General features: G+C 37.9%; 1 protein-coding gene across 1 annotated transcript in view; it reads right to left on the bottom strand.

Moving 5' to 3' along the window:
* itpr3 (inositol 1,4,5-trisphosphate receptor, type 3) overlaps positions 1 to 16,126 on the bottom strand; it is a gene marked incomplete at both ends in the record, with an annotated part of 155,198 nt that extends 139,072 nt beyond the window's left edge. Inside the window, 4 exons of the mRNA XM_080853365.1 lie at positions 499 to 585; positions 791 to 912; positions 5,876 to 5,946; positions 16,035 to 16,126. Of these exons, the coding sequence (XP_080709491.1) occupies positions 499 to 585; positions 791 to 912; positions 5,876 to 5,946; positions 16,035 to 16,126 (372 nt within the window). The remainder of the gene's footprint in view (positions 1 to 498; positions 586 to 790; positions 913 to 5,875; positions 5,947 to 16,034) is intronic.
* Between the last annotated feature and the right edge of the window lie 796 nt (positions 16,127 to 16,922).

Raw genomic sequence — 16,922 nt, 5'->3', positions numbered from 1 at the left:
TAGAGAAGTTATTCAGCAATCAGAAGATTGCTAGTTTGATCTCGACCCGACTCGTCCTCTGTCACTTTATGCACATGCTACATGACGTCTTTACAGCAGATTCAACCGCTCCGCTCCGCACCAGCGTTTCCGTGTGAACAAAGATTTTTCTTGACACGGCTCCGTGTGACACGAAAAAAAAGGTAACAGATCCAAAAATGTTTCCAGGCAATCCAGGCTCCATGTAAATGTAGCCTTAGATAATAGCCTCTGACATCTGTGTATAAGTGGGTAGAGGTGAGGCTTTCATCTGTAAAGCGCTTTGAGTGCGCTATGAGTAGAAATGCACTATATAAATGCAATCCATTTTTGTTTCATGTAAAAGCATCCTGCCCTGTGACCTGACATCTAAATGCTGTTGGCATGTATGTATGAGTGTATGCCTATTGACCATCTGTAATAGTATCAAAGTTATCCTAGCACCACAGGTCTGTTTTTATGAATATACTCAGCCTTTACCTGTACGATGGTGCCATATTTCACAACATCTCCATGGACCTTCTTATTCTCGGTCTCATTTTGTTTTTGCTCTAAGTTAGATGCATGCTGTGGCAGTGAAATATGGAGAGAGCATGTATGAAAAAGTGAGTTTTACAAAATAGTACAATTATAATAATTATAATTGATTACATTCAAAATAACATTACAAAATTACTAAAACACTAAAATCACAAACATACAATAATGTGTTTGTGTGTGTGTGTGTGTGTGTGTGTGTGTGTGTGTGTGTGTGCATGCGCACTAACAATACCTGCAATTTCTGAAGGAGGACTAGATCAGCTATCTTGTCTTTCTCATATTTGGCTTGTTTGGCCTTCCAGAACTGCTTCTGTGCTGAATAGCGGTTCATGGGACACACCTTGAAGAGGCAGTCTGGCACATAAAAACAAACATTGTGAGACATCATCAGGAACTCAAGTCTTGGAACTCTGTCAGTAGGTACCGTCAAGATTATCAAATGTTTCAAAAGGCCAGGGTGAAACACTTGATAACATAGCCAATCGAAACTTACTGGAATTCAGAATTCATTAATTGAGACAAGGTTTAGCAAGCTACATTTGGCATTGTATCAGTGGATCTTACAGTTTTTCTCAGTTGCTTAAACAATTTTTTTCAAAGCATGCCTTGGTTTCTCTTAGCTGTTTTCAGATGACAAACACAGACCATTATTTGAGTAGACATTCTAAACATTGATTGAACACTGATGTGCTCAATGGAAAACACTACTATAAATTGATTTAACTCAAATATATAAAACCACACAAATATACAACTTAAATATTCCTTTTTTTTTTCAAAAGTGCTGTAGCCTTTACATCAGAGCAAACACAACTGAATGTGAAGATGATTAGCACAGAACAAACAATAGGATATAGGCCAGTACAGTCAACAAAAAAAGAAAGAAAGATTTACAGTTTTTCTCAGTTGCTAAAAATATTTTTTTTCAAAGCATGCCTTGGTTTCTCTTAGCTCTAAACACAAATCCCAAAACCTCTTACACAAAATGCAAAACCATTTATATCTCCTGCAAAATGCTACTTTGGTTTCAAAACACTATTATGTCACCTCAAAAGGGTATTTTGTTTTCAAATGACAAACACAGACCATTATTTGAGTAGACATTCTAAGCATTGATTGAACACTGATGTGCTCAATGGAAAACACTACTCTAAAATGGGAAAACACCCGTATGAAGGCCTTATCAGGAGCATTATGCCTTTTCATCTCTATTGTTACTGTACGCTTTCTCCTGTTGTAAATTATTGTAACTGTATAATGTTTTAACTCAAATATAAAACCACACAAATATACAACTTACATTTTTTTTCTCAAAAGTGCTGTAGCCTTTACATCAGAGCAAACACAACAGAATGTGAAGATGATTAGCACAGAACAAACAATTGGATATAGGCCAGTACAGTCAACAAAAAAAGAAAGAAAAATTTACAGTTTTTCTCCGTCGCTAAAACTCAATTTTTCAAAGCATGCCTCGGTTTCTCTGAACTCTAAACCCAAATCCCAAAGCCACTCACACAAAATGCAAAACCCTTTATATCTCTTGCAAAATGCTACCTTGCTTTCAAAACACTATTATGTCACCTCAAAAGGGTATTTTGTTTTCAAATGACAAACACAGACCATTATATGAGTAGACATTCTAAGCATTGATTGAACACTGATGTGCTCAATGGAAAACACTACTATGAAATGGGAAAACACTAGTATGAAGGCCTTATCAGGAGCATTATGCCGTTTCATCTCCAGTGTTACTGTACGCTTTGTCCTGTTGTAAAATATTGTAACTGTATAATGTTTTAACTCAAATATAAAACAACAACAATTTTTTTTCAAAAGTGCTGCAGCCTTTACATCAGAGCAAACACAACAGAATGTGTAGATGATTTGCTCAGAACAAACAATAGGATATTGATACAGTCAACAAAAAAAGAAAGAAAAATGTAAAATAAAAAAGGACAAAAAAACTAGACTGCATCCTGTTCTTGCTCAAGACAATATCGACAATTGTTGTGTTGTGAAACATCTGAAAATAACATTGGATTGGATTACAATTCAGTAATGTTTCAGTGCTGATAGGACGTAATCAGTTGTGGAAACGTACAGTACTGTGCAAAAGTTTTAGGCAGGTGTGAAAAAATGCTGTAAACTAAGAATGCTTTCAAAAATGGAAGTGTTAACAGTTTATTTTCATCAATTCTTCATAAATTAACAAAATGCAGTGAAGGAACAGAAGAAAATTCTAAATTAAATCAATATTTGGTGTGACCACCCTTTGCCTTCAAAAAAGCATCTATTCTTCCAGATACACTTGCGCACAGTTTTTGAAGGAACTCGGCTGGAAAATTGTTCCAAACATTTTGGAGAACTAACCACAGATCTTCTGTGGATGTAGGCTTCCTAAAATTCTTCTGTCTCTTCATGTAAACCCAGACAGACTCGATGATGTAGAGATCAGGGCTCTGTGGGGGTCATACCATCACTTGCAGGACTTTCTGTTCTTCTTTAAGCTGAAGATAGTTGTTAATGACATTGGCTGTATGTTTGGGGTTATGTTCCTACTGCAGAATACATTTGGTGCCAATCATACGCCTCCCTGATGGTATTGCATGATGGATTAGTATCTGCCTGTATTTCTCAGCATTGAGGACACCATTCATCCTGACCAAATCTCCAACTCCACTTGCAGAAATGCAGCCCCAAACTGGAAAGGAACCTCTACCAAGATTCACTGTTGCCTGCAGACTCTCATTATTGTACCTCTCTCCAGCCCTTCGGCGAACAAACTGCCTTCTTCTACAGCCAAATATTTCTAATTTTGACTCATCAGTCCAGAGCACCTTCTGCCATGTGTCTGCACCCCAGTTTCTATGTTTTCGTGCTTAGTTCAGTCACTTGGCCTTGTTCCCTTGTCGGGGTAGAGCTTTTTGACTGCAACTCTTCCATGAAGACCACTTCTGGCCAGACTTCCCCGGACAGTAAATGTCTGTACCTGGGTACCACTGGTTTCTGCCAGTTCTGAGCTGATGCCACTGCTTGAAATCTTCCGAAAAAGTAAATAAGCTTGATGTGTTTTTCATCAGCTGCATTAAGTTTCCTTGGCTGACCACTGCGTCTACGATCCTCAACGTCTTCTTCAAAAGTGTTTGAGCTGCACATTTTGAAACCCCTGTCTGCTTTGAAATCTTTGTCTGGGAGAGACCCTGCTGATGCAGTATAACTTTGTTGTGTCTTGTTGCTGTGCTCAGTCTTACCATGTAAATGGATAAAAAATAAACATTTATTGTTTACATTTTTCAAAGCATTCTTAGTTCATAGCTTTTTTTCACACCTGCCTAAAACTTTTGCACAGTACTGTATATGACTTACTTGCACATTGTCATATCATACTGTAATTGTTTGACTATCAGAGTTTCTGTCAAAAGGCTCCCTGTACACCTGCTTCATTCTCAAGGTGTTCTGCCTCAGAACATGGTTCACTGTGGCTAGGCTCACTGTATTGATGTTTAGGAATATGTCTTGGTCATCAATGGTTGCACTTTGTATTTGTTTATAATTTTACAAATACAGTACAATGTAAAATACTCTAAATACAAGAATACTATGCTCCTGATAAGGCATTCAAACTTGTGTTTTACTGTCATAGTAGTGTTCTTTACCCATTCTCTCTTCTGAATGTCCGGAGAATCGATGCAACTGAGAAGCGGCTTATGTTTGGTTGAACCCTCTGGCCAGCCTCCTGCATTGTCAAACCCATGTTGACCACATGGTTGAACACATTGGCCTGAATCTCATCAGAGAGACAGTAATGGCTCTCCTTCTTGCTCTTCCTCTTCATCATTTTCCTCCTCCTCCTACTCCTCCTCTTACTCTCACTCCTCTGCCTCTCTGATCACCTCTTACTTCAATGTTGCCATAAATTGTTCTCCAAACCAGGAGCTAAAGTTTTGATTTAAAATTGCACAACAGCTTTGGAAATGGAAGTTTGGCCATTTGAATAGCAGTGTGTTCTGTCTGAAAACAAGGAGGTTTTGGCATTGATGAAGTGTGCAAAGTAGAGAGGATGGTGTTTAGTGTTTTGTAGAAAGTGTGGTTAACAATTGAAATCTGTGTCTAAAGCAGAGAATTGTGTTGTGTTCTGAAGAAAGTGCTTTCAGCTTTCAGTGTTACCTACTCTTGTAAAAACAGTATACGTTGTCAGTGGTGTAGTGAGCCCATGAACCCGTGGTCCCCACTATTCACCTATGGACTGTGTGAACAATATATTTTATTGGCCTAATATTTCAATGGATTATAATACAATTTTCAGATGTTTCAGAATGGCCTTGGCGGGAGAATCGGTGAGAAGGACATGCATAATTGTCACACCTCTGTTGTGTCTCACATATAACATTAATTACATAATTTTACATTCTCAACTACGCTTAATGCAGGTGAAATTCTGTATGGATGTGATAATTATAGGTTTGCATGTATGGTTACTGTAGATGTGTGTGGTGAAGGTCATGAGTTTTTAAACATTAGAGGTGTCAGTTGTTTGTGTATGGAAGGCAGTGGTATAAACAGAACATAGGACTGTGGGACTGAAACAGATGCATTGAGCAACTAATCTACACTTGAACAAATCAGATTGGTTTATTTCAGCCTGTTCATATACCTCTACAATTGATGGGATATTATACAAGATTGAGTACAGTATTAGTAAGGAATAAGTTGCTTTTGAGAAATATGGAGCAGCTTTGGTCAGAGGATGGTTCACGTAGTTCAACAGCATGGACATGCCCACTTCCTATTTGTTCACCTTGGACTCAAACTAAAGGAATTATACTTAGACCTGGATGAAGTTTTGTTTTAAATGGACTTCTGCCCGCGTGGTCTATCTCCTCTCTTGAAGCCACAAGTAACGACGAACTGTTCAGCATGCGAACAGTACCACTAATGAGGGGGTGGGTGTTTACGCTGTCCTACTGGTGCTGTGACAGAGATGTGTATACCTGAACAATTCACTTATTTTTAGTTATTTTTAAACTGTCATTTTATTTGACAGTGTTAATCGAAAGGAAAAGCCTTTAAGGTTTATGGCAACGCTGCGATCGTGTTGGTCTAATAATTTGGTGTGAAGGATTGGATTCCAGATTCCAGACAACGATGCAGCTGACTTCAGGGGGTGGAATAATCTGTGATGATATTTCAATCTACATGGCACCGCAGACTCATTTTGTTATGTACTAACCCTATTATGTCAGGTTTTGCTTTGGTGGGTCTCACACACTTGCGCACACACACACACACACACACACATATGTTTATAAATTCATACCTCTGAACTTTTTTGGAGGATTTTCGAGGTCGCCTCCTGCTGGTTCCACAACACAGCGGTCATCTACAAGCCTATAAGGAGAGAGTATTAAGCATGCAAATCTAATGGCACACAAAGCAATAAGGTCTCACCATTTGTTTGGACATATGTGTGTGAAACTGCAAGCAAGCTGAAGGCTAGTCTGTAACTTCAGTTGATATCAGGGCTATTTTTTTGTTTACTTAAACACACAATATGTTCAATCAAGAAACAACAAGCTTTTATATGTCCATGCATGTCCATTTAAAGGCACCCAGTGCAACTTTATGTAAACATTCAATGAAAAATAAACATTCAATTTCCAGTCTTTTTTACACGTAGTAAGTTTCAATAACTCCATACCATTACATATCGACATTCAAGGAGCAAAGATGAGACGTCGTTGTGTGGTGAGAACTGATAGAAAATCGTAAACAACAACAATCGCCGGTGGGGAGAAGCCATTTTTCCATTGACTGGAAGCCTGCTTTATTTATTGTAGGTTACAAAAAATAAAGAAAATGGCGGCGATTGTTGTTGTTATCGATTTTCTATCAGTTCTCACCACACAACGACGTCTCATCTTTGCTGCTTGAATGTCGGTATGTAATGGTATGGAGTTATTGAAACTTACTACGTGTAAAAAAGACTAGAAATTGAATGTTTATTTTTAAGCCTCAAAAGTTGCACTGGGTGCCTTTAAAACCTGAATTTGTACAATTTTACATTAATGTTCTCCTTAGTCTCTCCTGGGCAACAGTGAGATTAAAAGTGACATTTAGTCTAATTTTCATATTGTTAGGTATTTTCTACCTGCGTGCTGGTTTAGAGAGGACGAAGCTTTTTGTAGCAAGATAAGTTTACTTGCTAAATAGTGATACAATACAGCCGTCAATGCAGTCCAGTTGAGAGTATTACACAGTCCCCCCAGGATTTCGCGGGCCTTTTTTGTGATAGTTGCGGCCTAAAATTACTGATTTCGCGGGGGCTTTTCAAAAAAGTTGCGGTGAAAATTGCGGTTTTTTAGGTGATTGTAGCGATGAAATTGCGGGAGCAAGTGAAAGTTGCGATAAAAAGATGCTTATTTCCCTCATTGTAATTATAATTGAGTTATTTGTTGAAAAATAAATAGTTAATAAACAAACATTCTCTAAAGAACCAACCTGTTGAGAAATGGTCCTCTAAATAACCTTACCAACATGCCAAACAAAAGATTACCAGTACTACAAAAATGTAGCACAATAGGCTGTTCTGCTCTCTGCTTATTTAGGTCAGAAAATGTATATTGTTTGTATTGTTGTTATAGAAACGAACACAGGACTTTTACTTTGACATCATTCAAATGTTCATCTCGTGGGAATGGCAATAGCTGTTAGACAGTTCTCTAGAAACATAGCTAGTTATGCTAAACACGTAGGGGGAACAGTACATAGGATTTACTTATCCACAACGAAGTGCACTGGTTGGAATTACAAAAGGACCATAAGTAAGACTGAATAAAATGTTACGAATATCTCAGCCTACACATAAAACTGCGTTTAATTTCCATACCTGGTGTAGCCTTTCTCATTGTTTACAACGGATTAGAACTCTGCTAGTGTCTACACCATGTCTGCAGAGCAGGAGAAAGTTGTGGGAGACGACAATGATTTGTCAAATTTGCGGGAAAGTTGCGGTGATGTGTTAAAATTGCTACGTCGCGCTGAATTCGCGGGTATTCGTTGAATTCGCGTGAATTGGCGCGATCGCGACATTGCGAAATCCTGGAGGGTCTGATTACATCAGCACTACACTAACGGCTGAAGAACCCGGATTCTGATTAGATACAGAAAATGTTCAAACATTTAAAGCCCCAGCACAGTGATGTCACTCTGGGCCCACGAGCCACCCCGATCATGGGATGGATGGTGACATACCGTCTGGTCCACTCTGAACATAGTAATAACCCATGACTTCTTGTAAAATCCCTGCTAACAGAACTTCTACATTTCTTGATCTGCTGACACATCTCAACTGCCTAACTGCCTTTATCACAGTGCATTCTGTCCCTGCCTGACTTTTTCATAAAGAACACTTCAAATGTATCTTACAATATGGACCTAATTTATCCAATGAAGTTAAAGGAGATATCACAACCAATTATGTTCAGTTTTTACTAAATGTTTAGACATCTCAATATTGCCTGCTCTGTTTCTCTCTAAGGACGACCTTGGTGTTTGGGGATGAGGCCGAGATTTTCACAATAAAGGGAACGTAACGAGCCTATGACAAGAAGACTGTTTAAAGCTGTTATGAAGAGATGTAGCAAGAGATAATTGTCAATTATGGTAGATTTTTACTAGTGCTGTCAAACGATTAAAATATTTAATCGCGATTAATCACATTTTTGTCATAGTTAACCCAAATTTATCGTAATTAATCGCAAATTTGTATCTATTCTAAATGTCCCTTCAATAATTTTTTTCAATCATTTTTATTTTATTTTAATGCTCTGATCAACATGGAAAAGTGGATTGGTTTGCTTTATGCATTTTTTTTAGGGCTGTCAGCGTTAACGCGTTAATCTATGAGATTAATGTGACCGCGATTAACGCGTTAAGATATTTTAATGCCGTTAACGCAACTTTGTTTTCTTCCGGTGTGCGGAATTAATTTACACGTCAAAGAGGAGTTTTATTTTGACACACGCACACAGTTCCCTGGGTGGTCTGAGTTCGTGCCCCCCTCCTTCTCCCGCTCTAACGTTACTCTTCTCCCTGTCACCTCTTCTTTCCCTGTTTCAAATCTTTTATGGAAGAGGTTTGCTATCTATTTTCAACCCTGACATGCTAGGTCTCGCTAGCATTTATGCTAACATGTTAGCTGGGCTAACTAGCTACCTGTGTGGGGCATGACCGTGTTTCTAGCATTCTCTGGAGGGGGGAGGTTGGAAAACTCAGAAGCCAGAGCCGAACAGCTAATTAATTTAGGTGTCGTTGGTGTTTTACAGAAGTCACAACAAAGAACAACCGGCCATTAATGTTTTGTCCGAACCAGAGTCTGAAGCAGTCAATGTCACAACTGTTCAAAACTAATCACATATTTACGTACGTTTTTTATGAATAGCCTGCCTTTATTGAACTCGGACAGCAACAGATAAATGCACTTGTTCACACAAACAAGCACAAGAGCATGAAATCAAATTATTCACATTGCAAGAACGGAATGAAATAGCCTACACATTACACACGACCGGCATCTGCCAAGCCTTCACGTTGTATGCTAAAACGGAGGAGGCACAGCAAACGAGAGAATCTTTTTCTTTCTTGCGGCAACGATTGTTATAAAACTACCATCATAGTCCAACCATCGAAGTCTAATCCATGTTGTTGTGGAGAACAGCCTCATTAGAATCTGCATCGACAACGTAGCAGGAATATCTTTACAGTAGATCTCTTCGTTTATCCCTCTCCTGATGACATTTTCTTTTAAACTTCCCATGATGCTTTGCCGATAGCAATCGCGTTGTCACTCAGTCACAAAAGTTTTTTCAACATTGTCTAAAATACACGCTGTCTGGAGTGATTACTAGTTTAAAAATAATAATAATAATAATAATAATTTAATCGCGATTAATCTAGATTAATGAATTTCAAAATGTGAGATTAATTAGTTAATTTTTTTTAATCTATTGACAGCCCTAATTTTTTTATTTTATTGAAAAACAACATTGCTAAACAGGGCGGTACAAAATAAAAGTGCACATTTCAGATAAACAAGGACTCAGCCTATAGTGCAGTTAAACCATGGCTTAATATTTTCTTTTTTTCAAGTTTGCTGTGAACATAGAAGTCAGGCCTCTTATTTTAAAAACAATGAACCGTAACAGTTAGGTTACCAATAAAAGGTAAGCCTACTACTTCTGTGTTTTCAAAAAGAAAAAAAACAACGTTAATCGGGCGATAAAAAAATTGACGCCGTTAAAATGGGTTTGCGTTAACGCCGTTAATAACGCGTTAAACTGACAGCACTAATTTTTACAATAAAGTATCTCATCTCGTGTCTGTCTCAAACGGTTTCTAATAAGGAATTTTAGGAGAAATATCTGATTAAACTGATACATAATTGAAACAATAACAAGATCTTTGAGACGGACATAATTATATTCATGTTATCTATACATGCATTAGATATCGACCATTTTACAAGCTTGAGCATTAACAAGAAAAACTGTGAAGACGCATTATACAAAATGGTGGTAAGCCCTAAGCCACCATTAACCTAGAAAACATCCCGTCATAATTTGTTGAAGTAGGAAGAAACTGGAATCCAACATAATAGTGGCAAGTTGCTATGGGGACACTGTTCCTTAATGACAGGACATACTACACTTATTTTTCAGTCAGCATTGCATATACCCAAATAATTGCAAAATTATGTTCTTTGCTCAACCCTTGACACTATTGCACCACTGAAAATACGATACAAAAACAGAAAGACTTGCCCCATGGTACACTGACCAGAGTTTAACACATTACTCAAAAAATAGACGATTGATTATGTGATTATGTTGCTCTGTAAGACCCGTCACAAAGAGAAGGGGCATGATCTAAAACTATTAATGCACCCAGCATGTGACAGTATGTAACACACAAACAAACTATGTACAGGCCTTAACAACACAAAGCCAGCTAACTATTTACAACTGTACACCCCCCTAGACAGAAGGCAAAATGCCACCTCTGAGAAAATTAGGGGAAATAGTAGGGGTGGGAATCTCTTGGCACCTCACGATTCGATTTGATTCCGATTCAGAGGTCAACGATTCAATTTAAAATTGATTATCGATTATCGATTTTAAATCGATTTTGTAATTAAAAAAACAGTTGTTTTTTTTAACACATCAATTTTATGTTGAAATGCAAGATGCATCAATTATTGCATTGCTCATAGAAAGTCAAAATTGGGACAAGAAAAAGCTTTTTCTAGAATAAAGCAAATGTGTTTGATAATTAAAGAAAATCAACAGATGAATTCCCTTCTCTATTTTTTATTAGAGAAAAAGCTTTTCCTTGTCACAATTTTGACTTTCTATGAACAATCCAATAATCGATGGAGCTTGCATTTCAACATAAAATGGATGTGTAAAAGAAAAAAAAAAAATCTTTTTTTTTAATTACAAAATCGATTATGAACTTTCTGAATCGAGAGATAATCGTTTTAGAGAGAATCGAGAAAAATCTAATAATCATTTTTTTTCCCCCACCCTTAGTAAATAGTATGCAGTAGAGCATGCATCAATTCAGTGGTCATCGATCAGCAACTTCATTTCATTGGCTCCTTTCTGTTACAGTAATCTCCATTTTTTCAACCTGTTTTACTTGATTCCCTTTTAAAATAAAAGTTTCTGTCAGTTCTGTCACTCAGGGTCTCACTCAATAGAAGTGTCAAATGAACAGGTATGTACATTTATCAGTGACCGAATTAGTAAAGACCCAAATCCTTCATTACCAGATCCCCTTTTAAAAGCAGGTGCAATCCATATGTGACCCGGCACGCGAAAAGGGGGAACAAGTCGGCCGAGACGATTTTGAGTAAAACACAATTGAAGGGTTTTTTTTCAAAATGAGTGATTTTCGTTTTTTTGCAGAATGTGCAAGTGGAAGTCATGAAGAAGCCACTCCATGTTTCAGATAACAGTATTGGTTACCTTAAAAGTATACATTTTGTCGTTGAAGTTGGTACAGTTTGGTTAAATTCAGCTTCACTCTCGTCACGCTTGGGGGGTGATACCTAATTTCCATATGAACTGCTGAATCGCGTTTGTTATTTTTTTCGACCAATCAGCTGCACATTACAAGCGATACACATGGCTACTTACACAGCATCATACTCCACTACTCTTATCCGAGGTTAAAAACATGTAGGCTAATCTACTTCGGCAGCGGAGCATTTTACTCCCCTGCAATCTCTACGTTCAGAGACAGACAGCAGGAAAGGTTAACAAACGGAATGAAATAGCTACACATTACACACGCTATGCTTTAATAAAACTCACGTTTTATGAGACACCAACAGAGGCTCAACAGACAAGTTTTACCATTGAAGATCTTTTTGCACGCAGACGTTCGTTCTGAAAACTATCTACATCCAACCAGCGAGGTTTATCCATGTTGTTGTGGAGAACGAGAGTTGCATCATCAGAGTTGCATCATATTTCATTAAAACTTCACACTTCTTACATTGGACATATCCACCAGCCTAATTACAATCTGCATTGTCTACTTAGCAGAAATATCTCCATACAGTAGATTTCCCTTCGTTTAGTATCATTTTAAACTTTCCAGATGACTGTATTGCCCCAGCTCGTCAAGTGAAACGTGTCCAGAAACAAGGCTCCTTTGTCTGGATAGCCAGAGCTAGCATAACTGCCATTCAAATCCAATGGTAATGCTATCTAGCTAGGTATGCTAATTGTCGGTATCCATTAGTACATTTAGTAGTACATTTATATCAGTACACTTGATTCATTACTGCTGATGTGTTACTTATGTTACTTATTAGCAGCTAGCTACCTAGCCACTATGTGTTCCAACTTCCAATGTGTTTTCAGTTAGTGTTAGCGGCAAGCTAGCTTAATAAGAAAGCTACATACAGTCAGGTGACGGTGCCTGTTAGCATGACCCATGATGTGAAACTTATTTTTTTCCCTTTTCAGAATTGGCAAAAACAACCTGACTGATATTATCAAACACTTTTTAAAATCTTTTAAATAGTATCTTTATTCTTATTGTCTAGTGTATTGGATTCATATTGACTTCCATTTTGCAGTCCTGGTTTATACTTTGGATTATGGGATTGTAACAATTTATTCTGTGTATTAATGCATGCTATTCAATGTCTTTTGTAATAAAAGCATTTCCATTTTAGTACCTTCTAATTCCAGTTCAAGTCCTAATGAAAATAACACTACATAATTAACAACACTAAAATTCTTGAGTCTTCAGTGACACCTGTAGGGGGAAGGGCTACAGATACCAGATGTCAGTGTGACATCTGTAGAGGAGGGCTAATCTCACTGAGATGCAAATGAGCACAACTGTCTTCCCTTTGTCCAAGGTGAGGTGGCAATTTGGAAAAATTAGAGGTCCTTTTTCTCAGCGAAAGCTTTTCTGAGGGGTATACATTCAAATTATCACAATTTATACAAATATTATCAGATCTACATGAGTGAGACATCATTGGATAGCTTTAAACCTACACTTTCAGAATCTGAATAACTCAAAATGTCTCTGGGGAGACTTGTGGCTGGTTTAGCCATGCCTGGTCACATATTATCTCTATATCTCTTAAAAGCAGATGAAATCCAGATTACCTCTATATCTCTTAAAAGCAGGTGTAATCCAGATTACATCTATTTCCCTTAAAAGCAGGTGTAATAATCCAGTTTACCTTTATTTCTCTTAAAAGCAGGTGTAATCCAGTGTACCTGCATTTTTCTTAAAAGCAGGTGTAATCCAGATTACTTGTATTTCTTTTAAAAGCAGTTGTAATCCAGTTTACCTGTATTTTTCTTAAAAGCAGGTGTAATCCAGATTACTTGTATTTCTTTTAAAAGCAGTTGTAATCCAGATTACCTCTATTTCTCTTAAAAGCAGGTGTAATAATCCAGATTACCTCTATTTCTCTTAAAAGCAGGTGTAATCCAGATTGTGCATCTGATGTGTGCATAGGAGTAGTGCAAACACCATTCATTTCTCAATTGTACCCTGTTAAAGTAACACTATGGAGTTTCTGGGGCTACTTTCTGATGGACTATTCAGTAATTTATTTGCTGTCTTGCTTTGTCTTGTGTTGCACTTGCTTGAGGTTTTGATATTTTAATGTGTTTGGAAAATGATTTACAAGCTAGCCAACATAGCTATCACAATAACATTACAAAGAAGTCGACAAGAGAGCACTTATTACAAGCATCAATGGCCAAGCTTTCTAACATCGCTAACAATGTCTTGCTAGCTGCTAAACTTAGCGAAACATTTTGGAATTTGCTTACTTTGTTGACAAACCAGCAGGTCAACAACTTTCCTAACACAGTCAAACATAACGTAAGTGCAACACACGACAGCAAATACATTACTGAATAGTCCAGCATAAAATAGCCCCCTACCTGGCGGCTCCAGAAACTCAATAGTGTTACTTTAAAAGCAACCTTTTCTCTCTGGGGGTAGTGTTTTTATTTTTATCGGAATCAGGGGTCCAGACTGATTTGGTTCAGGTTATTAGGGGTCCAAGCAGTGTGGTGAAGCAAAGCAGCAGGAACCTGTTTGTTTTGGTTCTGATGTTTTTTTTCTCCCCTGTTTGGACAGCAAAAAAAACATAATGCCTAGACACCTCAAAACTGGCGAGTGGGTTGCAAATTCAACCCACTACCCTGGCACTTAAATGCAAACTGTTTTGTCATAAAATTGATTATTTATAGCATAGTCAACTTAATATAGGCTAGAAAAGGTTTTAGCTTTGTCAACTATACCAGCTTATCTTCTTCGTTGATAAAAAATCTGTCAGTAGCATGCCATATTGCAGCCAGTATCTGCCACAGGAATTCATTTTCAAACTGCATACTTTTCTCTCTCTCTCTCACACACACACACACACACACTCTCTCTATCTCTCTATTGCACACTCTCTCTCTCTCGCTCTCTCACACACACACTCTCTGTCTCTCTCTCTCAGTCGCTTGTCTCTCACACACACACTCTCTGTCTCTCTCTCACACACACACACTCTCTGTCTCTCTCTCTCGCTCGCGCTCTCTCTCACACACACACACACGCTCTGTCTCTCTCTCACACACACACACACACTCTCTTACACACACACTCTCTCTCACACACAGACACACTCTCTCACACACAGACACACTCTCTCTCACACACACACTCTCTCTCTCTCTTAATTGTCATTACAGTATCTCCTTGTATGGAAATAAAAACATTCTTAAAAACACGTGAGCCTGACATGCCTCAGTCCCCAGAGGGTTAACACAGTTTTCAGATAAAACAAACATCTTAGAGTAAAAATGTTGTGTTAGTGTCTAGCCGTTCATTTCTTATTTCTTGCATATCCAGACCTATGAGTACTATCTAACCTACTGCTATCCTTATGTATTAATTTTATATTTATAATTTGACTTGCACACGTTTTCTTTTTTTATATACATTTTATTAATGATCACCTGCGGTACGAAACTGAGTCATGCCTGTGTGAATGACAATAATCAATTACAGAAACATAGATTCAGCCTCTTAAGAAATACATAGAAATGTTTGTCTTAGGGAAACTTTAAATAAATGGTTAGGGGAAAAAACACGTAGAAAAGTAAACAACTTCAGTAAGAATCTTCTTAAAACGCTAAGAGACATCGTTACTGGGAAACCCTCTCCAGGGAATTCTCTGGAAGCTCCCCATATAGCGATTGCTATGACATGCATTGCTTTATTTCAACAAAATCAACTTGCGGAATTTTCAAGCGCAGAGTGGCCTTCAAGATAAGAGTAAGATTTAGCCTATAATCACAGCCTATAAAAGCAGAGTCAGCTGGCATCACAGTCCGACAAACTACTGGTCATGAATAGATGAGATAGACGTAGCACAAAATAGGCCTATCTAAAAACATGAATCAATAACATCCCCAAAAATCAAACCAAAAAAAATAAAATCTCATACTTCAGTTAGGTTTACAGCTATGCTGTGAACCCTTTTGTTGCAAAAACTGAATGAGTTATAATAGGTTGATATAGGTTGAAGACACACTATTAGGCACGTCGAACTGGTTCAGGTGATAATCGTATTAAGAATCAGGTTTGGCATGTGTTGAACTCCGACAACTATTTTGCGACAACTATTTGACCTGATGTAATAACCTATTCTGGCACGCTTTCAACCAACAGTAAACAGCACTGGCCGACTGCAGCCTATAAACTGTGTAGGCTACAACCATTGTAAGGCTGTGCCATTGGCTAGTAAAGCCAAAAAGTTACCAGTGTCAAATTCTCCCTTTGCAATTAAGATGTACGCATGCAACACACTGTGCACGATTTCAAAGCAATTACAAGAAATTACATTAAAGTGTATTTTAAAAAAAATACGGCAGGACACTTACCCAAGTGTACTTATAAAGCCATTCACCGTGCCCTCCGCATAAAGGGAAACTATATCCCCGATATGTAAAAAACTAGACATTGAGTCAGACATTTTCAGTGTCTTTTCTGAAAACTCTGAAGTGCAGTCGAGGAAGGCAGTAACATTGTCCGTCTTCTCTCCGGGGCACCAACATTATCTCATTAATCTTCCTGGCGCGAGAGTTGTCCTGCTTTTGCATAATCATGAACATGTAAATTATCTCAACTGCTCGGTTTTTCAAAGGAAGGCTTACATCATCGTTCAATTTAAATACTCAAATAATCTGCGGTTGCTGAGGCGGTCAGGTTACTCCTGTATAGACTACTTAGCTGTGCTGTCACAAACCAGGAAGTTGTGGTACCCGTGATTATTCAATGAATAGTGTTTACACTTTGACTACAATACATTTCAGTTGATAACCGATACAAAAGCGGTCATCAGCTCGGCATGAGCAATCTACTGGTCATTAGAGAGGTTGCACATTTTAAGGCCCAATCTAAATACTTCCTCTTACCCCTTATCTTCCCCCTTACCCTTGAAATTGCGTGTTCATGTGAGAGCTAGTGGTGTCTCAATACCCAATTTGATCAAGATTAAGGGATAAAATTGAGGGCTATGTACCCCTTATTTTTAAGATTATCTGAGAGCTCACTTGCTCCTCCAAGGGCTATCCCAGAGCACATACCGAAACCAGGTCGGGAATTTTCAAAAAAACATGGCTGCTTGAAGCAAGGAATATTTTACATGAATAAAGCTATCTACACAACTTTTTATATGTTTATAATGACTCGATTTGATCTGAAATGTACTACACGAACGATGCATAGTACTGTAGGTCTTACAGTTTTTCACTGTTGCTAAAACCCGT

Source organism: Sprattus sprattus, assembly GCF_963457725.1.
Source record: "Sprattus sprattus genome assembly, chromosome: 16".
In the NCBI taxonomy this organism is placed as follows: domain Eukaryota; kingdom Metazoa; phylum Chordata; class Actinopteri; order Clupeiformes; family Clupeidae; genus Sprattus; species Sprattus sprattus.
The sequence above is the reverse complement of the archived record's forward strand: the minus strand, read 5'-3'. Positions and strand labels throughout refer to the sequence as shown.